This window comes from Jaminaea rosea (assembly GCF_003144245.1).
Source record: "Jaminaea rosea strain MCA 5214 unplaced genomic scaffold BDZ90scaffold_1, whole genome shotgun sequence".
Taxonomy (NCBI): domain Eukaryota; kingdom Fungi; phylum Basidiomycota; class Exobasidiomycetes; order Microstromatales; genus Jaminaea; species Jaminaea rosea.
The window spans coordinates 1829851-1853694 of NW_020289975.1; the positions used below are offsets into that span (position 1 = coordinate 1829851).

The 23844-nt window shown below is 57.8% G+C and overlaps 15 protein-coding genes across 15 annotated transcripts; 6 read left to right on the forward strand and 9 right to left on the reverse strand.

Moving 5' to 3' along the window:
* Positions 1 to 180: 180 nt before the first annotated feature.
* On the reverse strand, positions 181 to 2238 carry BDZ90DRAFT_257741 (hypothetical protein; the record flags this gene model as incomplete). The annotated part of the gene is made up of 1 exon (XM_025507990.1): positions 181 to 2238. One exon carries the CDS (start codon positions 2236 to 2238, stop codon positions 181 to 183), a length of 2058 nt encoding a protein of 685 aa, XP_025365283.1.
* A 485-nt stretch (positions 2239 to 2723) lies between these two features.
* BDZ90DRAFT_229678 (hypothetical protein) lies at positions 2724 to 4402 on the forward strand. Its single transcript, XM_025505167.1, has 3 exons — positions 2724 to 2888; positions 2958 to 3763; positions 3834 to 4402. Exons 1-3 carry the CDS (start codon positions 2785 to 2787, stop codon positions 3998 to 4000), a joined length of 1077 nt encoding a protein of 358 aa, XP_025365284.1. The 5' UTR covers positions 2724 to 2784; the 3' UTR covers positions 4001 to 4402.
* On the reverse strand, positions 4003 to 7102 carry BDZ90DRAFT_229679 (hypothetical protein). The gene has a single exon (XM_025505168.1). The coding sequence runs from the start codon at positions 6740 to 6742 to the stop codon at positions 4280 to 4282; it is 2463 nt and encodes an 820-aa protein (XP_025365285.1). The 5' UTR covers positions 6743 to 7102; the 3' UTR covers positions 4003 to 4279.
* A 302-nt stretch (positions 7103 to 7404) lies between these two features.
* Positions 7405 to 8456, forward strand: BDZ90DRAFT_229680 (hypothetical protein). Its single transcript, XM_025505169.1, has one exon. It carries the CDS (start codon positions 7617 to 7619, stop codon positions 8133 to 8135), a length of 519 nt encoding a protein of 172 aa, XP_025365286.1. The 5' UTR covers positions 7405 to 7616; the 3' UTR covers positions 8136 to 8456.
* Positions 8457 to 9080: 624 nt separating this feature from the next.
* Positions 9081 to 9852, forward strand: BDZ90DRAFT_277122 (hypothetical protein). Its single transcript, XM_025508978.1, has 3 exons — positions 9081 to 9128; positions 9234 to 9651; positions 9729 to 9852. Exons 1-3 carry the CDS (start codon positions 9109 to 9111, stop codon positions 9774 to 9776), a joined length of 486 nt encoding a protein of 161 aa, XP_025365287.1. The 5' UTR covers positions 9081 to 9108; the 3' UTR covers positions 9777 to 9852.
* Positions 9853 to 10413: 561 nt separating this feature from the next.
* Positions 10414 to 11034, forward strand: BDZ90DRAFT_257746 (hypothetical protein; the record flags this gene model as incomplete). The annotated part of the gene is made up of 2 exons (XM_025507991.1): positions 10414 to 10908; positions 10990 to 11034. The coding sequence occupies 2 exons, from the start codon at positions 10414 to 10416 to the stop codon at positions 11032 to 11034; spliced, it is 540 nt and encodes a 179-aa protein (XP_025365288.1).
* Positions 11035 to 11058: 24 nt separating this feature from the next.
* BDZ90DRAFT_277124 (nucleic acid-binding protein) lies at positions 11059 to 12827 on the reverse strand. Its single transcript, XM_025508979.1, has 5 exons — positions 12729 to 12827; positions 12481 to 12639; positions 11788 to 12399; positions 11421 to 11710; positions 11059 to 11346 (listed from the first exon to the last, which is right to left on the reverse strand). The coding sequence occupies exons 1-5, from the start codon at positions 12789 to 12791 to the stop codon at positions 11187 to 11189; spliced, it is 1284 nt and encodes a 427-aa protein (XP_025365289.1). The 5' UTR covers positions 12792 to 12827; the 3' UTR covers positions 11059 to 11186.
* Positions 12828 to 13102: 275 nt separating this feature from the next.
* Positions 13103 to 14619, reverse strand: BDZ90DRAFT_229684 (hypothetical protein). The gene is made up of 2 exons (XM_025505170.1): positions 13909 to 14619; positions 13103 to 13826 (listed from the first exon to the last, which is right to left on the reverse strand). Exons 1-2 carry the CDS (start codon positions 14611 to 14613, stop codon positions 13308 to 13310), a joined length of 1224 nt encoding a protein of 407 aa, XP_025365290.1. The 5' UTR covers positions 14614 to 14619; the 3' UTR covers positions 13103 to 13307.
* Positions 14620 to 15539: 920 nt separating this feature from the next.
* Positions 15540 to 16832, forward strand: BDZ90DRAFT_20472 (hypothetical protein). Its single transcript, XM_025503917.1, has 3 exons — positions 15540 to 15897; positions 15975 to 16084; positions 16158 to 16832. The coding sequence occupies exons 1-3, from the start codon at positions 15664 to 15666 to the stop codon at positions 16762 to 16764; spliced, it is 951 nt and encodes a 316-aa protein (XP_025365291.1). The 5' UTR covers positions 15540 to 15663; the 3' UTR covers positions 16765 to 16832.
* Positions 16833 to 16902: 70 nt separating this feature from the next.
* Positions 16903 to 17735, reverse strand: BDZ90DRAFT_229687 (putative transcription initiation factor iia gamma chain). The gene is made up of 3 exons (XM_025505171.1): positions 17672 to 17735; positions 17299 to 17554; positions 16903 to 17212 (listed from the first exon to the last, which is right to left on the reverse strand). The coding sequence occupies exons 1-3, from the start codon at positions 17728 to 17730 to the stop codon at positions 17183 to 17185; spliced, it is 345 nt and encodes a 114-aa protein (XP_025365292.1). The 5' UTR covers positions 17731 to 17735; the 3' UTR covers positions 16903 to 17182.
* A 211-nt stretch (positions 17736 to 17946) lies between these two features.
* On the forward strand, positions 17947 to 18937 carry BDZ90DRAFT_229688 (putative MET14-ATP adenosine-5`-phosphosulfate 3`-phosphotransferase). The gene is made up of 2 exons (XM_025505172.1): positions 17947 to 18296; positions 18379 to 18937. Exons 1-2 carry the CDS (start codon positions 18033 to 18035, stop codon positions 18724 to 18726), a joined length of 612 nt encoding a protein of 203 aa, XP_025365293.1. The 5' UTR covers positions 17947 to 18032; the 3' UTR covers positions 18727 to 18937.
* BDZ90DRAFT_229689 (hypothetical protein) lies at positions 18378 to 19943 on the reverse strand. The gene is made up of 2 exons (XM_025505173.1): positions 19532 to 19943; positions 18378 to 19455 (listed from the first exon to the last, which is right to left on the reverse strand). Exons 1-2 carry the CDS (start codon positions 19882 to 19884, stop codon positions 18786 to 18788), a joined length of 1023 nt encoding a protein of 340 aa, XP_025365294.1. The 5' UTR covers positions 19885 to 19943; the 3' UTR covers positions 18378 to 18785.
* Positions 19944 to 20032: 89 nt separating this feature from the next.
* BDZ90DRAFT_229690 (hypothetical protein) lies at positions 20033 to 21208 on the reverse strand. The gene is made up of 3 exons (XM_025505174.1): positions 20823 to 21208; positions 20494 to 20753; positions 20033 to 20420 (listed from the first exon to the last, which is right to left on the reverse strand). The coding sequence occupies exons 1-3, from the start codon at positions 21126 to 21128 to the stop codon at positions 20108 to 20110; spliced, it is 879 nt and encodes a 292-aa protein (XP_025365295.1). The 5' UTR covers positions 21129 to 21208; the 3' UTR covers positions 20033 to 20107.
* A 466-nt stretch (positions 21209 to 21674) lies between these two features.
* On the reverse strand, positions 21675 to 22191 carry BDZ90DRAFT_277130 (histone-fold-containing protein; the record flags this gene model as incomplete). Its single annotated transcript, XM_025508980.1, has 2 exons — positions 21803 to 22191; positions 21675 to 21713 (listed from the first exon to the last, which is right to left on the reverse strand). The coding sequence occupies exons 1-2, from the start codon at positions 22109 to 22111 to the stop codon at positions 21675 to 21677; spliced, it is 348 nt and encodes a 115-aa protein (XP_025365296.1). The 5' UTR covers positions 22112 to 22191.
* Positions 22192 to 22333: 142 nt separating this feature from the next.
* On the reverse strand, positions 22334 to 23691 carry BDZ90DRAFT_229691 (putative GPX2-glutathione peroxidase). Its single transcript, XM_025505175.1, has 4 exons — positions 23108 to 23691; positions 22901 to 22910; positions 22708 to 22830; positions 22334 to 22639 (listed from the first exon to the last, which is right to left on the reverse strand). Exons 1-4 carry the CDS (start codon positions 23357 to 23359, stop codon positions 22515 to 22517), a joined length of 510 nt encoding a protein of 169 aa, XP_025365297.1. The 5' UTR covers positions 23360 to 23691; the 3' UTR covers positions 22334 to 22514.
* Positions 23692 to 23844: the final 153 nt, after the last annotated feature.

The window sequence follows — 23844 nt, forward strand, 5'->3', positions numbered from 1 at the left end:
CGAAAGCTGGTGACCATTCAAGCACTTTGTGCACGTCGAGAGCGTTTTGAGCACGCAACATGTACAAAGGACTTGTGTTGAAGCCAACAATCAAAGATAATAGGTATGAGGACCTCCTTCATGTTGAAATCATGCTATTGGATTGAACTGCAATGAGAGTTGCCTTCTGTCTACAGCCATCTACTGGCCTCGACGCGTCCTTCCAGAACTCTTCCTTGTGTGCTTGCCTGCTTCACGCGTCGCGTTGGCTTGCCTTACCGCACCTTTTGCTAAAGCGCGTAGGTGCGCAGCCTCCTTGTCAATTGCAGCAATGTATTCGCCAAGTTTCTTGTCTTCTCCCCCATAAGCTTGATAGAAAGCACGAAGATTGGCACCACGTTTGAGATAGGCATCATAGATCTTTTTGCGGTTTGTGTAGAGGCTCGCATTGCCACCCTCACCCTTCTGACGCATGGCAGGTACCCACTCACGGAGTGGCGTGAGGCCATTGGAAGGATCCCCTAGCTCCCATTGAGAGACTACATCAAGGACTGTCGATGCTTTTGGTATCTTTTGGGGCATTGGCTTGCCATGAACGTTGATGATGACATTGGTGGTCGAGTGACTGTGATAATGAAACGCACCTTCCATGGTGGGTTGTGGAGCTGATGGGTGTATTGCACTGGCCTCTGCCAAAGAATGAGGAGCACTGTTGAGGTTTGCGTTGCCAGTAGCTCTGCTTTCACTGTCAGTGCCAGTAGGAGCAGTGAGTAGTTGTTGTTGTGTGGTGATGAGGTTTGTGAGCTCGCGACGCTCTGCTTCAAACCACTCGCGCTGCTCCCGTCCAGCCTGCTGAAAGGCCGCAACTGCATGGGCCACCACACCGCTGTCTCCGCCGCACCAATGCTCGCGGCGGTTGGTCAACAGCAATGGGTTCTCCATGTCTCCAAAATAGCCCTCATGCTCGCTCATCACATTGATAACATAGCGCTCAATGGTATGCAGACTCTCTCCAGCTCCCCAACCGCCCCACCAGCGAACAAATGCAAGTGACTTCTTTGGCTCCCCGTAGTTATTGGCCCAAATGAAGGCATCCTGTGCGCCACCACGGCGAAAAGAGTGTGATGTATAGCGGTAGAGGCCAATAGACTGAATGGTGTCAGTGGCATTGAACACCTGATCTAAAAGACTGTTGACTTGGTGTGCACGCAGCATGCGCCTGACATCAAGCTGACCCGTCCGAGGATGGTAACCAGGGAAGACGAGGTCCTGGGGCTCTGGTGTGCGCTTGTGCACCCATGTCCAATACTTTCTCCAACGCACCACTGCCTGAATAGCGCTGACCTTGGGACGCTGAGGTAGATCAAAGAGCATGTAGGGTCTGCTGTTGGCAGCGTCTAGCTGATTATTCTTGCGCCATGTGAGGGTGACACTGACGTAGAATGTCTCTGTCTCTGGGTGCAAAACTGGCACATGTTCAACCTCACCCCAAACCAGCTTGCAGGCTTCGTCACAGCGCATCCAAAGCCTATAGGCCAGAACCATGAAAGCATACATAAACTCTGTGTGCGTACGCTGGGGTGAGAGCACATTGGGGGTGCTGTCAAAGTTGCGCTGCTTGCTCTCCAATATGTCGAGCAGCTTTTCTAGCTTTGGATACAGCATTGGTAAGGCGTGACGGACAGGTGGCTGAGTAGTTGCAGAGGACCTTTGAATGCTCTTCTTGAGCTGAAGGTAGCGCTCACTATAGACAGGGTTGCCTTCCCAGACACCATTGACCCAGCGCCAGCCAGAGCTCTTTTGGTGCGAGCAATGAAAGGTGGCATGGAAGTGCTGCGCCAATGCACTGTGGTAGTTCTTGATGTTGTCATAGCGAAGCAGCTCAGAGTGGGCTGCTAGCCACCTCCAAACAGCTTCCTCGCTCCATTGGTTCAGCTCGCGCAGTCCCCTCTGGATGGGTCTTTCAGGGTCTACAGGCTGCTCATCCAACCACGCCTGCACCCTTCCAACCTTGAAGGAGTAGTCTTGAAGTGTTCTTTCAGACTTTCCATGCTTTGCAATATAGTCTCGACCTTGTTGGTCAATGTCTGGAGCAGGCACTGCAGAAGCCCTGTTGTCGATGGGCTCAATGGGCTCAGTAGGCTCAGCTTGTATCATTGGCGTGGTACGGCGGCGTGCAGGAGCAGGCAGGGCCAGCTCAATGGCTGGAAGGTTTCCCTGGCGCCGACTCCTACGTGATGGATGAGATTGAGGACGCATTGTGTTTCGCCCACTGTTGTTTCCCTTTGAATGATTTCTGGAGATGATGCAATGATTGCGGCACTTGACCGTGGCAGGAGGCTGTAGTGTTGGTGTGTTGTTGTGGTGCTCGTCGCACAAATGTGGCTCCGTCCCGAGACCAGCTCCTGCACCAAGTCCATCCTGAGAGCACGCTAAAACCCCCCTCTTCAGTCCATCCCATGGGTCAATTCCGAAAAAATTTCGCCCGCTACGCGGGCAAATGACACAGTTCCAGAATGCATACAGCAGATGGACCTGATATGGGCTGCACAGCGCCAGCTGAATGGACCAACTTGCATGATGTCTGGTCCATTGATCCCGCCCCGCTGCCTAGATTTGGCTGGTGCTGCCAGCCAAAAGGCGACGGTCCACCCTCGGTCCACTCCAGGTCCTTTCCGAAGAGGAGGCGGGAGCGCTGCTTCCGCCCTCCCTTTGGTCGTGGACTCGAGCTTTGTCTTGCAGAAATCAAATCTATCAATCAAGGGTCTCGCCTCCTCAAGCGCTGGAGCGAGAAGGAGAGACATGATGGCGACGAAAGCAAAGAAGTCGGATCCTACTCCGGCTCAACTGACGGGTCATGGTCAGGAGGGGTTCGATGCTGCGGAGTGGGAGCGTAACAACGTTCACGAGTGAGGCGCGCACGACATCCTTGCATCGAATCTGGGAGAGCTGACTTGCTGCCCATCTGCCGTGCATAGCGTCTACTCCTCCATCGCTTCACACTTCTCCGCCACGCGCTACAAGCCATGGCCGCTCGTCTCGTCATTCCTTGCTAGCCTGCCAGCAGGGTCAATAGGCGTTGATGTGGGTTGCGGGAATGGAAAGTACCTCCATCTAAGGAACGCGCTTCATCCTGAGGCCGGTGAAGAGCAACAACGTAATGACTGCCTCACCATCGGCCTCGATCGATCACGAGAGCTCGTCAGCCTTGCCCAATCTCAAACTTTGGCGAGAATGAGCGACCCCTCCTCCTCTTCTTCTAGCAGCAACGGTAGCTCATCCTCATCTCTCCCGCCATCGACGTGGCTCAACGAGGTGACAGTAGCCGACGGTCGTGCGCCTCACTTTCGCGCACACGCATTCGACTACGCCATATCCATTGCGACGGTACATCACTTCTCGACACGAGAGAGAAGAAGAGAGGCAGTGAAAGAGATCGTGAGGTTGGTAAAGCCAAGGCCGCCTTGTGAGGAGGATGACATTAATGAGCAAGACGGTGGTGCTGCTGTTCCTGCTTCCGAAATGAGCCAGGGGAGGAGACGAAGCGGCAGGGGCAGGGGCAGATTCCTCATCTACGTCTGGGCGCTAGAGCAGCGAGGGCAAGAGCGACGCAAGTTCGACGAGCAAGACGCACGGCGGCGCGCCGAGGAACAGGCGGCAGCGACTGAAGGCCAGAAGGCAGAAGGACGAGACGTCATGGTGCCTTGGATGCTCAAGAGTGGTGCCCAACTGAAGCTGGACGATGGACAGGAAGAGCAGCAAGGCGGAGAAGTGTACCAGAGATGTGAGCTCAAGCACCACTCCGCCGTCTCCTAGAAGCGACAACACTGACTCTCCATCTCACACGTTCGTAGACTATCACCTCTTCGAAGCGACAGAGCTCGAAGCTCTTGTCGAGGAAGCAGTGGCCGACATGTCTGGCATCACCGTACGGAGGGAGGACTCAGGGTGGGAGCGTGGCAACTGGTGGGGCGTGTGGCAGGTCGTGGACGCGATGGCTTCTTCGCAAGCGAGTAATTGAGCATGACGATGGTGCACATGGTTGCTGAAACGCCAAATTCTTAGGCCGACGCTGAGTGGTCACAGGTCGAAAGACGGCTAGCTGGACCACACAACGAGTGCAGACCGTCCGCTGGACACCGCGATCATCAGGATACCGAGGCAGGCGTAGATCGTGCGCCGCCTCTCTGACGGGCGAGCGATGGTAGGCTGCATTGTGCCCTCCATTGTAACGAAACGCATTTGCTACTGCTGCTTGTGCTGCTGCTGCTATTGCTGCTCCATGCGACGCGCCCTACTGCTACATGCACACACATTTATGATGCTCCAAGCCAAACTCGGCCAGCTCCTCCTTCTTCCTGTCCCTCTCATTCTCATGATCCTTCTCCGATATCTCATTTGGGAACCACATCTTCAGCATATTGACCGTAGCCGCGTCCAGATTGCGCCCGTCGGCCGTCTTCACTACTCCTGGCGCACGACAGAGCGGGCAGTCTGTTTTGCCCTGCTTCTGAAGCTTGACGAGACAGCGAATGCAGAAGAGGTGCGAACAGTCCAGACGGATGGGGCGCCATGCGAGACCCGTGCAGATGGCGCAGGAATAGTCGTCTACTGAAGGGAGGATGGGAAGAAGGGTGGTGGTGAGGAGTGTGAGGAGAATGTGTGGAAGGGACTCGGAGAGGAGCCCCGTGGTCGACGAGGGGAGAAGGGCCGCGAGAGAGGGATGTGTGCCGTGCGCAGGAGCTACGAGGGTGCCTGTCATCTCGGCGGGGAGGTGCATGCCCAGAGAGGCAGCAGCTGCGGCTGATGCGGCTGCACGTGTGCTCTCTTGTTGACGGACAAATTCGCGCAAGCCTGAGCTCGCGGTAAGCGCCGTGCGCTTGTCGTGCTTCTTGAGGATCTTCCTCGCTGCTTCGACGTTGACGCGCTGGAACTTCTTGACATCCAGCAGCGCCAGATTGAGTCGAAGGAAGTCTTCCACCGCATTGGTAGATCGCGAGTCGCGGATCGGTAAGGTGAGAGCGTTCTGCACCGCCTTTTTGTTCCTCGATAACCTCGGACTCTCCCCGCCGACACTACTTTGCGCCAACCAGCCGCGCTTGACCAGCTCCTGAGCGAAGCGCTTGAGTCGCGCCTCACTCTCGTCGACGCTGAGCTCCCCACGAGTTTTCTCCGTTTGGCCCTCGAAGATCTGCATGTCGACCCACAGCTGGAAGATCTCCCGCCACACGTACAGGTCGTTCTTGCTTGCGTAGGGCGAGGCGGCGCGTGCGACGGAGGCGCAGAGGTCTTCCGTGGAGGTGATGAACTCTTCGCGTTGAGAGGCTTGCAGCTCGGAGAGCTGGGCGAGAGAATTGGTCAGGGTATCGAGGAATTGGGTGTCCGCTGTGAGTGGAATGATGATCTCACGGGTGCGCATGACGGAGGGCGGTGGAGTGGGATGAGGAGCGTGTTGGTGTGGGGCGGGATCGTCCGCGAGCGAGGCTCTGCGCGAGCCCGGCTGAGAGGGCGGCAGCTCTTTGATTCGATCTGCGATGCCCATTTCAGAGACCTTGTCGTCCTCGTCACTTGCCCCCCCTTCGTCATCTGCATCGCTCTCGGAGTCAGAGTTGACGGGCGATTCGATGGTGAGACGAATGCGTGGGATAGGATGCTCCGTTGTTCCACCCAGCTCGTACTCAGCTCGAGCTCGACGACCGTCCTTGCCCTGCACCCAGCGAGCCTGTCCTGGACCTCGAGCAATGGTAGGAGACGCTTGAGCTGCGTGCATCGACTTAGACTTGCCCTTGACCTCCCAGCCCAATCCTGTGCGTTCCCTCCAAGCATGCCCTCCCCAATCGTGACGCTCGTCTTCGGCCTCTGGGCTCAAGCTGGTCTTGTTATCGCGAGGCGGTGTCACCTTATTTCCTGAGCTGTTGCCACTATGGCTGTGCCGACGCAGCATCTCGAGATCTTTGCGACCCATGCGCCATGAAGCACCCGGCGACGAGTCTCGATCAGAGCTGCCGGTGACTGGGTTGGAGCTGTGCCGCTCATTGTCGCTCTCTCTGCGCTTGCGGATGCCCAACAAACTCATCGGGCTTGCCGCGGCCGGCTCTTCGGCAGAAGAAGGGTCAAGGAGGTGAGTATGGTGATGGTGCCCGTTGCTGCCTTTCCCTTTCTCAGGAAGCGGCGCCGAGCTCTCCCTCGAGCTCTCACCACCACTCGATCCGCTCTTGCCTCTACTGGATCGTGGCCGACGACGGTCCCGAGTGTGCTCAAGGTGGGACACCCATTCGCCAGCAGGCGTCGACTCCTCCTCAATGTCCACGGCTGGCGCTGGCATGCTCATCGCGGGGACTTTCATGCTATGCTCAGCGCTCTTCCTCCTCGCCTCCTCCTCTTCCATGAGCGGGCTCAACGGATCGACGAAGTCGGACGGGCCTTGCCTGCCAGTGGACAGTTTGGCAAGCCCGGCTACGAGGCCTGCCGTCAATGAGTCATCTCCCGACTCGCTTGCGCTAGCACTGTCGCTCCTACTCCTGCTGCGACGTTGCTGCTGCTGTTGAACGGGCGAGGAAGATCGTGCAGCAGCTTGCGCTTGTTCTTCTGGTGGCTCGAGAAGATCTCGTAGGACATCAGCGCTGAGGCCAAGACTCTCGAGTTCTGCAACAGCGCCATTGATGAGCTTCTTGAGCTCCTTGTACTCGAGGCCCTTTTCGCGCCATTCTTGAGGGAAGTTGGGATCCGTGAGTGTTGCGAGGTAAGTTTTGGCAAATTTCATGACGGGCGATGATGAGGGAGGATGATGGTATCGGCGACGGAATAGAAAGAGTAGAGAAGAAAGTGGCTGCTATGATCCGATCATGGATGTATAGATATGTGGGAAGGATGAGAAGGAGGTGAAGCGAAGGCGCGAGGGAGGGAAGACAGAAAGAGGGAGCGCGATGTCGCACGGGCGCTTGAGCGGAAGAAAGCCCGATTGACGCCTTGGCTGCGAGTGGCTGCATGGGAAATTGCGAGGCGATGAGACGATGGGTGCCCTGACGGCGCACGAGGGCAAAGGGTACGCAACAGCAAGACCTTGTTGAAGCCTATGCTCGCAGTATCACCATTCTTTCGTCCGCATCGAGGTCTCTTTGAGATCCACTCGCTGTCATATTCACCTCATCCCGCCCTTTCACCCACCCCCAGGACCTCTTGAGCAGCAACCGGCGGCATACGAACGTGGGCCTATCGCAGAGCCCAGTGAGCGAATCAGGGCCCGGGTGAACCTGGTGTCTTCGCGGGCGGCGGGAGAAGCGGCAAGGGCGGCTCGGACGCGGAGACGCGAGAGTCAAGGCTGCGTGCAGTTCCCCACATCAATTCGGAGATATCGAGAGGCCCATCTCGAGCGACCACTCGATCCCTTCCTCGTTCCCAACACTGCGCGCTCGTTGCGACCATGTTTCGAGTCGCGACGCTATGGCGAGTCGTAGCTATTGCGCTTCTGGTATTCAGCTTGGTAGCAAGCGCCGCGAGCGATGCTTACGATCCGGAGAATGAGGGCTTGCTCGACCGAGTCCTGAGGGTGAGCATGGCCGAGCGATAACAACGCCCGGCGACCGTAGCTCAACCCGTCGTCATCACTGCTCGCACAGACATTCCAGAAGAGGGTCATGAGCCGCACAGACGAGGAGATTACAGGCGCTCGTCTTCAGATTGCCGCAACGCTGAACCCGGTCTTCAACTCGCGCGTGACGTCGATCGTAGGCAAGTACGACGGCTCTTCGATCAATACCGAGGTGCTTCATATGCCACCACCGCCAGAGGCGGGCATCGACGACAGTATTCCATGGAAGAGCTTTGCTGCACCAGGCACCCGCGCAGGGGGGAGCAAGGTATGGGTCATCCTCGTTTCTGCCCCTTCGGGCGATGCAGCATCGAGGCACTTCAATCAGGTGTTCAACAATACCCTCAATCTCGTCGAGCCGCCGGAGGGAGAGACGGTTGAGTCAATCATCGCCCAGGCAAACCCGGGGCCGTTCGCCAATGTAGCAGAGGAGGAGGAGATCAAGTCAGAAGAGGCTTTGGAGCTCGAGAAGAAGCGCAGGGAGCGACTTGAGATGAGGAGGCAGAAGGTCCGTGATTGGCACTTTGGGGTTGTCGACTTTGAGAATGAGCCCGATCTGATGTGAGTGGGCGTGGGAATGACGCAGGGGAGAGACAACTTGCTGATTGCTCGATGTCATGCTGCTGATTCTTCCCCGCAGGTGGGCATGGTGGATCTGGAAAGTGCCAGTGATGGTGTTCATCACCCCCTCGACGAGCCCGGACCGCCTCTACGACATGCGCTTCTGGAAGGTCGTGAGTAGAGACGCGAGACGCGACTGGCGACCTCTAGCTGACGTCGTGACGCTGGCTCGCAGGCCTTCATCTCTGGCCTCACGCCCGAGTACATTCTCTCATATGTCGCCTCTGGAGCATGGAAGACGGAGCTCAAGGTGTGGAAGAGCCATCTGGCACCTGGAGGTAAGCGCAGCGGCCTACCAGCTCGATTGGCCAAGCCATCAAATTGGCTCTACGACAAGACTGCGGCGCTTCCCTCGTGGGCGCTCGGTATCTTGAGCACGGCCTTGGGCGGGTCCTTGATCTCTTTGATGCATTCTTTCGGTGGAAAGAAAGATGAGAAGAAGGAAGAGGGGAAAAGAGCGACGGGTGGGCGTGCTGTGGAGGCAGGTGGTAGCTCGACGAGCTTGCAATCGCAGTCAAAGAAGAAACAGTGAGGGCGGATGATCATCACCAATAGATACACTTTTTCTGTCGAAGTTACCGTGGTGCCTGGGCCTCTCACTTGATCGCCGTTGCCGCCTGCTTGGATGGTCTTGTTTGTGCCACGCATCTCGTGAATCGCAGGGCAGAGGCCGCCTGGCCTGCTCCGCTGATGTCATGCGAGGGGTGGCTTGTGCTGAACCGGCCAGCTCTACTCTGCTCTCCAAGCACTGGCCAGGTGCTGTCGACGGTCCGCGCGCCCAGTCGGCCTGGCCGTCAGTCAAGTCCGAGCAGGGCACGTCCCAGAGTCAGAGTGAAGCGGCCGCCCCATCGACTACAGCCTTTTGACATCGAACCACCACCTTCGAAACCAACACCAACAACCACACTATCACCAAGATGCCGCTCTTCGTCCTCAGGTGAGTGTGCGAGATGGATGCAATGGGTTTGTATCCGCATGGCAGCTCCTGACCACCATCATCCTCGCTGCGTGCTCCCCTCCACTCTGTCTCTCGCCCTCGCAGCCCCGCCTCGCTGGCGCACTCTGCCCTCTTCGCCGGGTACTACTCGTACCTCTCGGCCAATGTCGTCTCTCTCCGCCTCAAGTCCGGCGTCATGCTGGGCACTGGAGAGGCAGGCTCCGTTCGCGCCAAGGACCACAAGCCCTCGCCCTCGGACTCGGCCAACGAGGAGGCCCTCAAGCGCTCCGTTCGCGCCCACGGCAACTTCGTCGAGTCGACCCCCTTCAGCTTCTTCATGATCTTCCTCGCTGAGCTCAACGGAGCGCCTACGTACTTGGTCCACGCCGCCTACTCGACGCTCTTCCTCGCTCGTGTCGCCCATGCTGAGATTGGCATTCGCGCCGCTGACACGCTCGGTGTGGGCCGACCCATCGGCACTTTGGCGACCATGCTCGTCACCCTCGGTGCCGGTGCCTACAACGTGGGTACCGCGTGGCATGAGACGATCGTTCGTTAGGACTTTGTGACTGACTCTCTCCACGTTCTTTCGCCTCGCAGCTGAGCCTCGGATGGGAGCCCCTCAAGTCTTTCATCGGCCTCAAGTAAATTGTGAAGCTTATTGTGAAGTGACCTGACAGGTAGACTGGGAGAAGCACAGACGACAAGGGTAGCGAAGTGTTACCCCAGCTCCTGTTTGCTCTCCTTGTCTCGCATCCCCCACCTCTCATCCTTCGGACATCATATCCTCCCAATGCAATCGCTCGAGTTGCTAGTCACTTCTTCTTTTGTCCGTACCGCTTCTGGTGAAAGTAATCAAATTGCGTCGCCTTGAAGCCGCTGCCCACTCCGAATGAAGTGCAAAGAGGCGACGTTGCCGCTGCTGCTCAATCTTGCCTTTCTTCCGTTCGGTGCCTTCTTCAAGATCGCGGTCAAGAGTGTGTCCATCTGACAGGCAATCGTGACAATCGACACTGGAGAGAAGCAAGACTGACTTCGCATGCTCACCGTGGGTGCAAGAAGAGCGCAAGGGAGCAAGGCATCAAGCAAGGTGCGACAGGGTGCTGGGTTCATTGGAGCCTTAGGAAGAATTTCTCTCGATCCTCACGTCGCAGGATCATCAACGCCGATTGTGAGGCTCCTTGCACCGCTTCGACAGTTCTGCAGCAGCGCTACGAAGCATTCACTGGCCGACGATCAGCTAGTACATCCATCCTTCAGGGCAGAAGCGTCAATGACTGCCGAGATGTCTGCGGCCTCCTCTTCTTCGACATCAGCGTCTGCGGGACCGCCATCGACCTCAGGGGAAGCCTCCATCTCTTCCAACAGCAGCTCATCTCCATCCCTCATAATGCAGCTCATTCTCCCACCTCAACTGCTCTCAGGCCCAGACGCCTGGCCTCGTGGCCCCCTTATGACCCAAGCAGCGCACGCAGCCGTGGCAGCCCTGGTCAGCTCCCTCCCCCTCTCAGCTAACGCGCGCGAATACGTTGGCACGCCTGAGGCTCTTCGCGGGATGCACAAGGTCGCACTGAAAGGGCCAGAGAAGGGCGAGGCGGGCAAGGAGGGGTTGAGAGGGTTGAGTGACAAATTGAAACGGGGGAGGGAGGAGTGGGAGCAGAGGCAAAAGAGCGGCAAGCTGGAGGATGGGGAGGAGGAGTTCCCGTTACATCATCTTTGGATCGAGCAGCCGGAGGATGTGCCCACTTGCATTGCTGTGGCACCGAATCGGAAGCCTGCGGTGAGTTGTCGACGGGCGTGGCAAAGAGACGATGGCGCTGAGAGAGGCTAAGCTGCCCCGCGCTTCGTGTTCCCAATGCAGGCACTCAAGAAGATCCTCAACAAATGCTCGCTGATCAGGGACTGAGGCAGAGAATTGGTCGGTGGGCATCAACGAAACTCACGCATGCAGAGAAAAAGCGATCATGCCGCAATGTATCATCGTTACGTGCGGACTTAGCCGGCGAGCTGCTTGTCTTCCAGCGTCCCCCGCCCCTTCTCATACTCTTTTCTCTTCTTCTATGACAGCGTGGCACCCGCGAAGTTCGCAGCATAGCATGCGCCCTTCTTGGTGCGCAGCAATCTCGCCCTCTTGTCGTTTCCCTCAGCATCGGCACCAACCCAAGCAGCCTCCTTGCTCTCCGTCGTCGCGTAGTCGGGCTGAATGGCTTCGAAGATCCTGGACAACGATGAGTGGAGGGTAATAGGTCAGCTCGAGCTCCACGAATTGATGTCGCGGCGCCGTGCACTCACTTCTTCTTGGGGTTCAAGACGTCCAACGGTTCCTTCCCCTCGTACCCCTCGACTTCAATTTTTTCGCCCACCTCTGACCCTTCAGGCGGGTAAATTGGCTCAACACCGCCGTCTTTGCCCTCCTTTGCTGTCGCACAAAGAAGCATGGCGTGCGACTTGATGCCACGCATGGCTACTGGCTTGAGATTGCAAATGCCCACGACCATGCGGTCCTTCATTGCTTCGATGGGTACGAAGTTGACCAGACCAGAGAGGACGGTGCGGGGCCCGGTGGGCTCGCCAAAGTCGACCTGAGCGTAAAGAGCGAGTATCAGGGCGTGAGCAAAGCATTCTCTTTGCAAGGCTGCCTTCTGCTTAGGGCACGTACCTGCTCGAGGTACAGCGAGTCCGCATCCGGGTGCTTCTGAATGTCCACAATTTTCCCCACTCGCAAGTCAACCATAGATGGGATGGGCGCAGACGACTCAGCCGCAGCTGCTCCGCCCTTTGGAGGCTTCTCCTTCTTCTCACCGCCCGCAGCAGCCTCCTTTTGCTTCTTCTCCTTCTTCTCCTTCTTTGCTGCCGCTTTGACTGCTGCTGCATCTGAGCCCTCAGCAGCAGCTCCCGCTCCTGCCGCTGCTGCAATTGCAGAGCTAGCTGCTACATCTCCCTTCCCTTGTGCCTTGGCATCACCAGCGGCCTCGTCAGCAGCCTTTGCCTTTGCCTTGCTCTTTTCCTTCTTCTCCGCAGCCAAGTCCTTTCGCTCAACAGGCGGCATCCCCTCGTAGGCCGGGTCCCACGCCTTGACGCTCGATGTTGCCGAGGCGAAGGTATGGGAGAGGTGGGAGACGTATCGCGCTACGCTTGGGTGGGCGTACTGGTCTGCGGGGGCGAGGGTGGAGACGGAGGGGTAGAGGGTGCCGAGAAGGGCAATGTCTGCTGCAGTGGGGGAGGTAGTGTTCGCGAGGTAGGTGCGCGATTGGAGCTCCGCGTCGAGGGACTGTGAGCGAGGGGCGAGGAGACGTGATCAGCATATAGCCTCGAGTAACAAGGAATGATCCCTCACTGCTGCGCTGCGCACCTTGAGGTCGATGGTCTGCTCAGCGTCAATCTTGCTCAGCCACGACTCGACGTCCTTCTTGCTCGCATCGTCGGGGCCGAAGATGTCCTTGGACTTGCTCGTGGCCTCTGCCAGCGAGGTAGCGAGGGCGGGCAGGGCTTGAGTGGAGAGCGAGGCGGCCTGAGAGCGAGTGACCAGAGCGAGAGGGGAAGAAGTCAGGCGATGCTCTGTAGCAGCTGAGCAGGACAGCCGGCAGTCTCGATGCTCACCTTGTCCGCCTGTAGGAAAGCCGAGTACACTTCGACGAGAAGCTGTCGTGCTCTGGCTGCCATGCTGTTGAGTAGTCTGAGGTGTTGGGAAGATCACAAGGTGCAAGTGGGCGTTGGCCCCGACTCGGGACTCGACTCGACTCGACTTTCTGCGCGCGCCTCTCGGACGGACGGACCAGACAACTTCGACTGCTCAAACGGCGTCCCTTCCTTTCTTCTTTTCTCTCCCATTGTTTAACATTCATCTGCAGCCAACCTCATGAGTGTCAGCTTTCCAACTCCTCAAAGAGCTGGGTGGTCGGCGGGGGCATCAGTCTTCTGAAAAGGAGCTGCTCCTCGCTGTACCACATACGCACTCAACAGTGCTTGCAGTAGAAGAATGAGTTCACTCTGGGAGGGCTTTACTTAGACTGGCTCGCTGCCTACCTCCCCACCTCGGTGGGGATATGGTCCTGCCGGTCACCTGGCTCTTGTACATCTCGATGGCTTCAGGAGCAATGTAAATGTCATGTTACGATGTTGGGTCATTGCTGTGCTCGTCGCTGTGATTCGTCACGCGGGCTTCGTATCCTTTGTCTCTTAATGATGCTCCCCGCCCTTCTTTTTCGCCGGCGCACCCAACGAGCCTGCGAAGAGCCCACCAAAGAGGATGGCGCCCAGAGCATACACACCCCTCTTCTCGTCTGCATTCAAAGGCCTCTTGGCCGATCCAGCGCCTGCACCGCTACCCGCAAACGACCCAGCCCCAACACCACCCTCGCTGCTCGCCGCGGCCTTGACCTGCCCAAACACCTTGCTCGCATCTTCCACGACAGCAGCTGCTGCCTCACTAGCCTTCTGCCCCACTTCCGCCAATCCCGTAGCCTTGAGAACGCTGGAGACCTGAGGGCCGAGCGTGCTGCCTTTCAGTCCCGCATCGGCCTTGAAGCTACGTGCGGCTGACTCGATTGCTTGGGCAGCGGCATTGGGCGCAGATCCCTCGTGATGAGTGGCGTCAAAGGCATGGCTGACATCCGAGGTGTCCGAGGCGGTAACCAGCTTCGGGCCTCGAGGGGCAGGCACTTCCTCTTCACGGCGGGTGTACATGGTTACGATGGGCTGCGAGCGCGAGGCGAGGGGAGTGATGAATGTCAGCTCTGGATTGAAGAGCCTGATCGATCCCTGGCCACATGATGCTCACAATCTCGGGGCCATGCTCCTCCTTGACCATCTCAACGGGCACTTCAACCTTGAAAGTCGTCGGATGGTGAGAAGGCTCCTTCTGTGGGGGTACACCAGGAGGGTTGGAATCCGGGTCCATCTTCTCCTTTGTCGAGATGGCAGGTTGGCCCTGTCCCAGTGGCTGGCCGGCATGGGCTACCTGACCCGGCTTGATGTTTTCAGGCTGCGGAATTGAGGCACCCTCACCTGTGACTGTGTGAGACGGGCCAACGGGGTGGCGTGCCGTGGAGTTGGAGTCATTTGGAGAGGGAGTTGATGATGGAGAAGACTTTGCGCTCCCCTTGGACGACTGCGCCTTGGCATCGCCACCACGCAAGGAGGCGAGGGATGAATTTGTCCTCCTGTGCGCCTTTGCCTTGGCCGGTACCGGCTCCTCGCGCAGGCCAGACCCGTTCTGCCTCGCATCATCGTTCAGCAGGCGAGCGACGATGTCTGCTCTCCTTCCACCAGTGGTCAGACCCCTCTGCTTGCACTCGTCCTTGAGCTGCGTTACGTTCCTCTTGTCATAGGTCTCGCGGGTGAGGAGGACGGTCGAGACAAGGGAGCGAGTGGGAAGAGGCGGCACCGAGCTGGCAGAAGGTGAGGCCACGGCCGCTCGCAGGGAACCCAGCGATCGTGTGGTACGTAGTGAGCGCGCACTCGATGTGAGAGCGACGCCGATCATGGTTGGTGACTTGAGGAGAAGGGGATGATGATGGAGGTGAGGATGAGAGAGATTGAATCGACCAACACCCGCCTGTCGGGGCTCCGTCATGGCCGCTTGAGTCGAGACCGGCCTCGGCGCGCGCCGCTTGGCCCTCCCGCCCGCCCCGTGTTGACAGGTGCTCAATGACCTTCTCCCCACGAACGGCTCACCCAAAAACATCGACGATGACTTCAACGCCGGTAATGGTGGCAGAATGCACACTCAAATTGCATTCTCGATTGCTATGCTCTCTCTGGCCCTTGATTGGCTTGAAGCATTCTCAGTGCACACGAATCGGACACACGTTGACCGCTCTGGGCGTGAGTGAGAGTCAGCCCACCCTCCGCCCTCCAAGTCTTCTATGCTTTTGCCAAGCACGGTAATGTGAATCTCAGTCGTACTCATTGCAGTGCTGATTGAGCCGCGATTTTTGGCTCCTCTCAGACCCCCTTGGTAGCTACCACTGCCTCGCCCACAATCGACGTCATCTGCCTGCCCTTGGTCGAGCTATTCCGAAGTGTCGCTGGATCGGCCCGCTTGCTCCAGTCGACAAGCCACGGCGTTCAAAGTCGAAATCGATTGAGGCGAAAGGCGGACGGCTGAGCAGGCAGGCGAATTTGGGAACCACGGGAACGTCGCGAGTTGGCGGCCGCTCATGCATCGGGTCGACCTCGCGGAAATGCGTGCGTCATAGAGACAAGCGCTCCTCCCCCCATTGCTCACTTTGTCTTGGTCTTTCTGGTCGATGCTATCGCACTCTCCTATCATCATCATCACCATAGATCCTCGACCTCTTCGCACACCGTCCGCTCGTAGAACTTCCTCTTCTTCTTTCCTCCAAGCCGCCCCTGCGCCATTCTCAGCATCGTCAAGCTTCCCAGCGCCACAAACGGCTGCCTCCTCGAACCCTCTCACCCGCCATTGTCCGCTGCAGCAACTACTGATCGTGGATCGTACCTCTGGAATCGCAAAACTCCTGCCTCCGTTGAACTCCCCTTCACTTTCTTCTCGCAAGTCGTCGCCCACACCATGTCGCGGGCGAATCGCAGCTGCTCACTTGCGGCCGTCCTCCTTGTGACGATTCTCGTCGCCCTCGCCCAATCACTGCCCAGCATCTCAGCAACGCCCCTCGAAGCGTCATCGCGGTCGTCTTCGTCAGGTTCCCGCCAGCTGGCAAGAAGAGCGAGCAACCCACAATTCGAGCCGCTTCCTAATGCTGTGGACTTCTTCAATCCGCTGGAGAGGGGAGGGTCCATGCTTACGGTGAGTTGCGGTGCGCCTTTTTGACAGGTTAGTGCAGAGCGGCAAGCTGAAACAGCTTCATCCTGAATCTTCCACAGATCATTCCTGGCCCTACCACCGTCGGCCTCGGCGAGCCAGTCAATGTCATCGTCTCAGGACGCAGCTCGAAGAGCGTCCTGGAACCAGTAGGCTTCCTCCTCTACGTGACGTGAGTCCATGTCCTGCGCCAATGACGCCAGTCCCATGCGAAGCTGAATGTTTCTCGCCATTTTTTCGCGCAGCTCGATCAACTTCGGCATCTCCTGTCTCGGCCAAGCGAATGGCACCCTCCAACAGACCAACCTAGGTGACGGCCGCGGAGCCCGTATCCAAGGTACAGGTGACGGGACCAACGGGGTGATGCGCTTCAACTACTACTCGCCTTACGTCGGCACCTGCAAAGAGACCTTCCAAGGCGGCAATCACTTTCGCTGGTGGGTCCAAAACGGCACCGAAGCCAACTCGAGTGCCATCTTCCTCGCCGCATCTCGTGAGCTGCCCCTCGCCACCAATCATATGATCGATACGGATGGGTACAACAGGGGCAGGGACGAGCTGGTGGGGAACGCCACGGGGATGACAGAGTGGGAGGGGAACAGGTACAATACGACAGTGACGTGGATCCCGGCGGGTCTGCTGTTGAACGCAACGAGTGAGGGGATCAATCACCCCGACGTGGCACTGCCGGGACAGCCGACGCAGGATGGGCGCGTGGCCGTCTTGACAGTGACGCAGCTGGCGGGCTCAGCGGCTAATGCTGCGCTGAGGGGTACCACGCCGGGCGTAGAGGCATCGTTGCTAGTCGCGGCTGTCGCCAGCTTGGTGGCGCTCGCCATGGCGCTGCAGTAAGCCCTTGAGCTCCTCGCTCCTCACTCCCCGCTCCTCCTTTTCATAGACGCAATTTGCGAACCGCGTAACTCTCCTTCTCATCTTGTAGCAGCATACACTTTTCATGACTCTGACATCAGTCTTGCTTCGTCTTTCTTACATCGTAATTGGATTCGTGACGGAGCATTGCAGAGTGTCACGTTTGTGCGCGAGGCAGGACATGCATTTCAGCGAAGGGACGTTGCTTGAGCGGGTAGATTCAGTGTATGTCATGGAGTGATTAAAAGTACAATTGAGGTGGTGCAGAGCGGTCAAGTCGAGAAGGCGGCGAGGACGGCGGGCGGCTGGAGGTGTACAGCGACCGACGGGCTGGTGGTATGGTGGAAGATGGCGGAGGCGGTGTGTAATGGCGCACATTGAGGAAAGAGTCTCGTTGATATCACTTTGACTCTGGGAGCTTGCATGCCACCTGTAGGACGAAGGTGAGTGACGGTGAGCATTCGACCTCACGGCACGGCATGTCCGTCCCCTCCCACTCGTGCGCTCCACACCCACAATCTTCAACTTGTCGACACTGATCTCCTCCCCTCCATCCATCTTCATGTTTCCCTTGACATTGAATGTCCAAACCTCGTCGCAAGAATTGTAGTCCTTCAAGTGGCCCTTTACAGTAGCTTTGGCCTTAATCTTGGCGTGTAGGACCTCGGCGATGGACTTGTCGAACTGCTGGAGGACGCGGATTGCTAGGACAGGGTTGATGTGGCCCGATTGGATCAGTGTGTCCAAGGAGGAGGTGAGCTGCATGCCGATGCTGCGTGAGGCAGGAGAGAATGAAGCATAAGTGTAAGTGGAAAGTGCTGAGTCGAGGCGGCAATGAGGGACGAGGTGCCGTCCCTCGCCTCTCGCTGCTCGCACCGCATCCGCTCACCTGCTCCTCCTGTAGAGCTCGTAATGGCTCTGCGAAGCATTGTTCCTCGACGACGACATCTTGGCAACGATGCGGCGACGCAGCGTGTGTCCGGGCGAGCGACGGTAGGGATGTCAAGAAGACAATCGTTGACGGCCGCATTATGGTCGCTTCTCCGCCTTGCCGTCGATGGCTTTGGCCCGGCTCGCGTGGCTCGACTCTCCCGCCAAGGCGTGCTCCACTCAGACGCCGCCGCCGCCGCCCAAGCTGCAGCCCAGCAAGAAGATGTCGACATCGACGAAGAAGAACACCCGGACCCTTAGGAGCGCTCGCGGCCGTTGCTTCTCTCTTTCCCTCTCATCATCAATTACACTCACACGCAATGGCAACCAACATCACCTTCCACCCCGGCACCGTCACCTACGAGGAGCGCAGCCAGCTCTTGGGCCAGAGCGGCGCTACTATCTGGCTCACCGGCTTGAGCGCTTCGGGCAAGTCGACCGTCGCTACTGCCCTCGAGCAGCACTTGCTTCACCAGAAGAAGTCGGCCTACAGGCTCGACGGTGACAATGTGCGATTCGGTCTCAACAAGGATCTCGGATTCAGCCCCAAGGACAGGGAGGAGAACATTAGGCGCATCGCCGAGGTGAGCGCGACGCGGTTGTGGTCAATCGATGTCGTATGGCAGGAGCTCACCAGACCTTCTTCTACATACCTTTCCCCCACAGGTTTCCCTTCTCTTTTCCTCTTCCTCTACCCTGACCATCACCTCCTTCATCTCCCCCTACTCCGCAGACCGCGATCTTGCCCGCTCCCTGCACGCAGCGCACAACCCGCCTCTCCCCTTCATCGAGGTCTTCATCGATGCCTCGGTCGAAGAATGCGAGAAGCGTGACCCCAAGGGCCTATACAAGAAGGCCCGCGCCGGAGAGATCAAGGAGTTCACCGGCATCTCGGCCCCGTACGAGAAGCCGGAGAAGGCTGAGATTCACATCGATGCGGATAAGACGAGCGTCGAGGAGAGTGTGAGGATTATTAGCCAGTACTTGGTTGAGAAGGGGTATTTGAAGGTCTAGAGGAGCAGGAAAGTGGAGTGGAATAGATGGCATACCAGCTGCGTACGCGGGCGTCTCTCTCATCCATTCGTCCGATCCTTGACCCTTTCCAAGAAGTCTCGTCTGCCCAGATACCCAGCCATACTGCCTCCCTTAGCACCTCCTCCTTCCTTCGTTTGACTTTCCATCTCTTCTCTCTCCCTCTCGCTCAGCGCCTTCCCTGACGCCGCCGTACCTGATGGAGCACCGCCGCTACCCGCCCCCTTCCAGCCTTCCCAATCCATCTTGCTCTTCTCGAGCGTGTTCATCTTCTTTGCATCCCCATCACCAGCAGCAGATGCGAGGGCAGCAAGCTTGGAAGTGCGCTTCTTGCGCGCAGCTGGCGCTGGCGGGCGCGAACTCGACGAGGAAGATGAGGCTGGCTGCGGCTGCGGCGCTGACGGTGACGATGTCGAGGAGGTAGACAGCGGCTGAGGGGAGACCATGCTGCCGCTGCTGGTCGGTGCCTGCTTCTGCTTCTTGAGGAAGGCGACTGTATCGGGGTGATCGGCCGGAAGTAGGCGCTCCCGGGTCGTCTCTTCGCCTGCGAATCTGATGCGATCGATGACCTTAATGAGCGGCTGGCCTGCCGCCTCTGTCGAAGCTGCCGCCGAGGTTCTAGAGGATGAGCTAGAGGCGTCGTGATCTGTCCCGGCCTGAAACGATGCCCAAGCTGCTTCGTCGGCAGCCGTCTTGCCCACAGAAGGGACCCTAGAATTAGAGAGGAGAACATGTTGGGCGATTGATCAGTATCATCGTGATTCTGATTGATGCTTGCCAGACTCACCTCTTGGCATCTTCTTTACCAACGTCCTCCTTTGCTCTCCTTCTCTTGCCCCTACCCAAAGTCGCGCCACTTGCATTCGCGCTTTCTCCTCCTTCCTCTGCCTCCTTCCTGAGGGCTACGAGCTCGTCATCATCTATACCTTCTGCTGCGTCCCCATCGCCCTCATCTCCACTGTCGCCCTCCTCGTCTGAGCTTGCCTCATCCTCCGCACCAGTCACATTAGAGGCAGATGGCTGTCCGTACTCGCCTTCGTCCTCCTCGTCTTCCTTTCCTTCAGGGCCGTCCCGACGGCGAGCTGAGGTGTCATCAAGCATCTGTGCTAGCTTCGCGCCATTCTGAATGTCAGATGACATGGCACAGGCCACTAAGGATGAATCGCCGTAGATGAAGAGACGGGAAGGGAAGCAAGAAGTAATGGAGGCGCATGACGGAAAGAGGACCGACTGCTTTCGCCGACTTTTACTCCACCGCCGCGGCTCGCACGGCCTCACACGCTTCAACGTTGCGAACGATGCTGATTAGCACGATGGTATTACAGGACAACGTCGACCAGCGCCTCTTTCCCGACGATCATCACTACAGTCTCGAACTTGCCCGCGGCGTCGTGACCCCGGCATTACCGCCGCCGCTGCTGCCGCTGCTACCCACTTCCTTTGTTTGCCCAGCCCCATTCTCGTCCGGCTTGATCCTAAATGACTCCCCCTTCTCATCGTCATCTTTCGGCTGCTCAAGCCCGCTCATTCTCGGCCGCACTCTTCGTCTCCTCGTCGCCATGGGGCCCTTGAAAGCTAGCCAGATGAGGGCGGCCTGGGAGGGCTGATTAGGCGCCAAGTTGGTGAAGGTGGGTGTGCTCCCGTACGCCAAGGCCGCACAATGGATGAGGATGTCGCTGCATGTGCAGTTGATCGCCGATTCAGTCAGCATTCTTGCCACGCAAAGAGTCCACACCGACCGCTACTCACCTCGTCAAGCCTCTCACCGGGTTGCGTCGATCCCAAAACGTATGCCTCCTCACTCTCCTGTCGAACCACCTGACGTCCCTGCATGTATGCCAGTCTGACGGGCCTGACTCCTCTGACCAAGGTGCGTTCACTGGATCCTGCTCAGTCGGCTCCTCTCCCAGCTTAAGTGCGAGACGGAGTTCAGGATGCGGGTGATGCTGTAAGAAGGCGCGAAGGGGGAGGGAGAAGAGGCGCTCTACCTCGGTCGGGTTGAGGGATGGCTGCGATGACGAGGCACGGCAAGCCGTCAGCTATGCAATTCAACGCTGTTCCTTGTCCGTTCTACCCACCTTGATCATCGGATCAATCAAGAGCACCACAATCGGCGTGACCACCAGCTCATTGGCGGACAAGAAGGGCTGCAACTCGCAGAGCTTCCGTACCCTCCTCGCGTCGATTGGCAGTCCAATCTCCTCCCATGCTTCTCGTCTCGCCGTCGCCTCTAGACTACCATCGCCTAGCTCGTACCGACCACCAGGGATGGCCGTATCGCCTGCGTGAGATCGGAGTGACGCCGCCCGCTGGGAGAGCACGACATGGAGGTCGCTGCGCATGCGAGCGAAGACGGGGAGCAGGTTGAGCTCATGTGAGCTCATGGATAACCACTACTTCTGCCAGCTGCTCAAGCGCCCATACGCACCCTCTTCTACCTCCAAAGATGCCTAGCAGAACAGCCGCTCTGCGATAAGCGGGCACATCACCAGGGCAAGGCTCGCTCTCTGGATCAGGAATGTGCGAGGCCAAGTTGCGCAACGCCTGAAGGGACTCCTCGGTCAGGGGTCCGAGCTCGTCTGCAGAGGGAAGGTCGGGAACTCGGCGACGACGGGGCATTGCGTTAACGAGAGCGAGAGAGGCTGAGGTGGTGATGGTTGGGATGCTGCGAAGCTGACGCACCCACGCACGCGCACGGACGGACAATGTCGACTTGCACAGTCAGCCGTGAGAGCTCCACTTCCGCTTCCTCTTCAGCTTGACCTCATCATCAGGCCTGAGCCGCTCGTGAGACAGCTTCGATGATCAAAGGATGACATTGGGTATGAAGAGAGGGTAAAGGCAAGCAGAGAGAAAGGGGCGATCAAATGGATCTGGAATGCAGATGCGGCTTGGTAGCCTGCAACGAGGTTGCTGCCTGCCCAAGTGCATCACTTGGACGTCTTGCTTTGGCTAGCCGCTCCTTGAGCCTAGTAGCGATGGGACGGCAGCATCGAAACGTCAGTGATCACTTCTCTATCTCTACCCCCGCTGCTGCTGCTCGCTAGCTGACACTCACCAGTCGATAGCGGCTCAACCATACCCTCCCCAACTTCTCGTACTCGTCGAATCCTAATACCCCCAGAGCATAGAGCACATCGTCTCCGTTCAACGTGCTGCGCTTTTGTGCATCAGCCCTCTCTTGCGCCTCGCTGGTAACCAAGGCAATGAACTCTTGCGTGCAGGACTGCATCAGGAGCTTGGTGTCCGAAGAAAGCTTCATTGTGGGAGGAAGGGACTGTTTCATTAGGCGGGAGACGTTTGCGATTGGGAGTTGCGTGGGCGTGGGTGCGGATGATGCCTCGTCTTGATCGGCATGGGTGGACATGATCGAATCGATGAGGTAGTATCTGTGGTCTTTCAGCTAGCTGAGATGGTATCAAGGAAGAGACGATTGAGAGAGGGAGGTCGGGGGGCAGCAGACCTGATCGTGCTTGCAGACCCCGTTTCCGGTATCTTATCTCTCGGAGCCGATTCGCGCCGTGAAGCCAGGATGACCACAAACAAAGAACAGAATGGTAACGAGCACAGCGCGCGAAGAGATAAATGATGGCATTACAGGAACCGTATCGTCAAGCAGTGAGAGCATGAGGTAATTTGGGCAGAGCAGAGCAGAACATGCGCACAGCGCACGAGCAGCGAAAAGGCAAGGCCAGCTTCAGAGGAAAAGGACGTTGCTGATCTCGGACCTTGTGATCATGACCATGATGGAGAGGCGGCGGTGGCGGTGCTTACTTGGCCTCAGCATCAGCCGTTGGCTGGCCAAGGAGCTTCTCGATGTCACTGGCCATCGTAGCCGGCTTCGTCGTTGGGCTGTAGCGCTGAACGACCTTGCCTGACTTGTCAACAAGGAACTCTGTAGCGGGAGGCAAGCATGTGCGTCAGATGCCGATCTCGTAGGAGCGTCGAGGGCGGGGCACTCACTCGTGAAATTCCACTTGATGCCCTGAGTGCCGAGAATACCGGACTTCTCGCTCTTGAGGAACTTGAAGACGTCATTGGCGTTTGAGCCATTAACGTCTGACTTTGCCATCATGTCGAAGGAGACTGCGAGCGCGAGGGGAGGGAGAGCGTGAGTATCGAGGCGTCTTATTGCGTGAGAAGATGAATGACTCACCTCCGTAGTTCTAGAAGGAGAGAAAGGTAGGAGAAGACAAGGGGTGGCAGCAAAGGGTATTGATGGTCAGCTCTCGATCGGATCCAAGGGAGGTTTGGCTGGGCGCTCGCAGCGTCTCCATCGTTGTGCCATCATCAATCACCACCGTGCTACCAGCTGAGACGCAGCCTGCTATCACAAATCCGCCCACTCGCCACGCCGCCTCACCTTCTGGCAAAATGCGCCGATGCCATCGTCGTTCTCCGGGTCTTGGTTACCAAACTGATTGCAGGGGAAGCCCAGAACGACGAGACCCTGGTCCTTGAACTTCTTGTGCAGGTCCTCGAGCTCAGCAAACTGCGGTGTGAACCCACACTTGGACGCAGTGTTGACGATCAAGACGACCTTGCCGTGGAGCGTCGAGAAGTCGTAGGCGTCGCCTTTTGGTCGCTCGGCCTTGAGGTCGTAGAACTGAACCATGGCGGTCGATGTGATGTAGTGTACGGATGAAAAGATAGCGTGCAGTAGAGAAGGAAGGGAAAGAGAGGATGCAAAGAGAGATAAAGCTGCTGCAGCGATTCGACGTCGTCCAGAAACAGAACCCCTTGTCCCTCCGGCGAGACACACTCCTGCGAGTGGGAGAGCCTTTCAATGACCGGGACGAACAGCCGGCGGCCGTGTCGCTGAGTGCGGCGTCGAGCTTTTTCCGCGACTGCCAAAGCAACACAGGCGCAGGATGGAGGTCGAGAAGTGGCGGTAGTTCCGCGCCAACCCTTAACCACGAGGCGGCGAGAGCAATCAAGGGCGGCGAGTGGAGGAAGTTACGGCCTTAGGTAGGTAGAGGGTCGACGGATGATGATCAATTGCTGCGCTTCTCGCCATCATAACCACCACTACCAATCGTTGCCCATCATAGGAATCTTCGCCTCCAAGCCCAACTTTGCCGAACTCCCCGACAATCGCAA

What these genes read in the sequence shown, in the direction of transcription:
- BDZ90DRAFT_229678 (XM_025505167.1), top strand. Translation starts at nt 2,785, where the DNA reads ATGGCGACGAAAGCAAAGAAGTCGGATCCTACTCCGGCTCAACTGACG. An exon ending in GAGCGTAACAACGTTCACGA is followed by an intron (nt 2,889 to 2,957) that starts GTGAGGCGCGCA and finishes TGCCGTGCATAG; the next exon opens with CGTCTACTCCTCCATCGCTT. An exon ending in CGGAGAAGTGTACCAGAGAT is followed by an intron (nt 3,764 to 3,833) that starts GTGAGCTCAAGC and finishes ACACGTTCGTAG; the next exon opens with ACTATCACCTCTTCGAAGCG.
- BDZ90DRAFT_229679 (XM_025505168.1), bottom strand. Translation starts at nt 6,742, where the DNA reads ATGAAATTTGCCAAAACTTACCTCGCAACACTCACGGATCCCAACTTC.
- BDZ90DRAFT_229680 (XM_025505169.1), top strand. Translation starts at nt 7,617, where the DNA reads ATGAGCCGCACAGACGAGGAGATTACAGGCGCTCGTCTTCAGATTGCC.
- BDZ90DRAFT_277122 (XM_025508978.1), top strand. Translation starts at nt 9,109, where the DNA reads ATGCCGCTCTTCGTCCTCAG. An exon ending in ATGCCGCTCTTCGTCCTCAG is followed by an intron (nt 9,129 to 9,233) that starts GTGAGTGTGCGA and finishes TCGCCCTCGCAG; the next exon opens with CCCCGCCTCGCTGGCGCACT. An exon ending in TCGGTGCCGGTGCCTACAAC is followed by an intron (nt 9,652 to 9,728) that starts GTGGGTACCGCG and finishes TTCGCCTCGCAG; the next exon opens with CTGAGCCTCGGATGGGAGCC.
- BDZ90DRAFT_277124 (XM_025508979.1), bottom strand. Translation starts at nt 12,791, where the DNA reads ATGGCAGCCAGAGCACGACAGCTTCTCGTCGAAGTGTACTCGGCTTTC. An exon ending in CTTTCCTACAGGCGGACAAG is followed by an intron (nt 12,640 to 12,728) that starts GTGAGCATCGAG and finishes ACTCGCTCTCAG; the next exon opens with GCCGCCTCGCTCTCCACTCA. An exon ending in GTCTTGAACCCCAAGAAGAA is followed by an intron (nt 11,347 to 11,420) that starts GTGAGTGCACGG and finishes ATCGTTGTCCAG; the next exon opens with GATCTTCGAAGCCATTCAGC.
- BDZ90DRAFT_229684 (XM_025505170.1), bottom strand. Translation starts at nt 14,613, where the DNA reads ATGATCGGCGTCGCTCTCACATCGAGTGCGCGCTCACTACGTACCACA. An exon ending in AGGAGCATGGCCCCGAGATT is followed by an intron (nt 13,827 to 13,908) that starts GTGAGCATCATG and finishes TCGCGCTCGCAG; the next exon opens with CCCATCGTAACCATGTACAC.
- BDZ90DRAFT_20472 (XM_025503917.1), top strand. Translation starts at nt 15,664, where the DNA reads ATGTCGCGGGCGAATCGCAGCTGCTCACTTGCGGCCGTCCTCCTTGTG. An exon ending in GGGGAGGGTCCATGCTTACG is followed by an intron (nt 15,898 to 15,974) that starts GTGAGTTGCGGT and finishes AATCTTCCACAG; the next exon opens with ATCATTCCTGGCCCTACCAC. An exon ending in GGCTTCCTCCTCTACGTGAC is followed by an intron (nt 16,085 to 16,157) that starts GTGAGTCCATGT and finishes TTTTTCGCGCAG; the next exon opens with CTCGATCAACTTCGGCATCT.
- BDZ90DRAFT_229687 (XM_025505171.1), bottom strand. Translation starts at nt 17,730, where the DNA reads ATGTCGTCGTCGAGGAACAATGCTTCGCAGAGCCATTACGAGCTCTAC. An exon ending in GAGCTCTACAGGAGGAGCAG is followed by an intron (nt 17,555 to 17,671) that starts GTGAGCGGATGC and finishes TGCCTCACGCAG; the next exon opens with CATCGGCATGCAGCTCACCT. An exon ending in GTGTCGACAAGTTGAAGATT is followed by an intron (nt 17,213 to 17,298) that starts GTGGGTGTGGAG and finishes TTCGTCCTACAG; the next exon opens with GTGGCATGCAAGCTCCCAGA.
- BDZ90DRAFT_229688 (XM_025505172.1), top strand. Translation starts at nt 18,033, where the DNA reads ATGGCAACCAACATCACCTTCCACCCCGGCACCGTCACCTACGAGGAG. An exon ending in ACATTAGGCGCATCGCCGAG is followed by an intron (nt 18,297 to 18,378) that starts GTGAGCGCGACG and finishes TTTCCCCCACAG; the next exon opens with GTTTCCCTTCTCTTTTCCTC.
- BDZ90DRAFT_229689 (XM_025505173.1), bottom strand. Translation starts at nt 19,884, where the DNA reads ATGTCATCTGACATTCAGAATGGCGCGAAGCTAGCACAGATGCTTGAT. An exon ending in GGTAAAGAAGATGCCAAGAG is followed by an intron (nt 19,456 to 19,531) that starts GTGAGTCTGGCA and finishes CTCTAATTCTAG; the next exon opens with GGTCCCTTCTGTGGGCAAGA.
- BDZ90DRAFT_229690 (XM_025505174.1), bottom strand. Translation starts at nt 21,128, where the DNA reads ATGAGCTCACATGAGCTCAACCTGCTCCCCGTCTTCGCTCGCATGCGC. An exon ending in TGATTGATCCGATGATCAAG is followed by an intron (nt 20,754 to 20,822) that starts GTGGGTAGAACG and finishes TCGTCATCGCAG; the next exon opens with CCATCCCTCAACCCGACCGA. An exon ending in CCGGTGAGAGGCTTGACGAG is followed by an intron (nt 20,421 to 20,493) that starts GTGAGTAGCGGT and finishes CTGCACATGCAG; the next exon opens with CGACATCCTCATCCATTGTG.
- BDZ90DRAFT_229691 (XM_025505175.1), bottom strand. Translation starts at nt 23,359, where the DNA reads ATGGTTCAGTTCTACGACCTCAAGGCCGAGCGACCAAAAGGCGACGCC. An exon ending in CATCAAGTGGAATTTCACGA is followed by an intron (nt 22,640 to 22,707) that starts GTGAGTGCCCCG and finishes CTCCCGCTACAG; the next exon opens with AGTTCCTTGTTGACAAGTCA.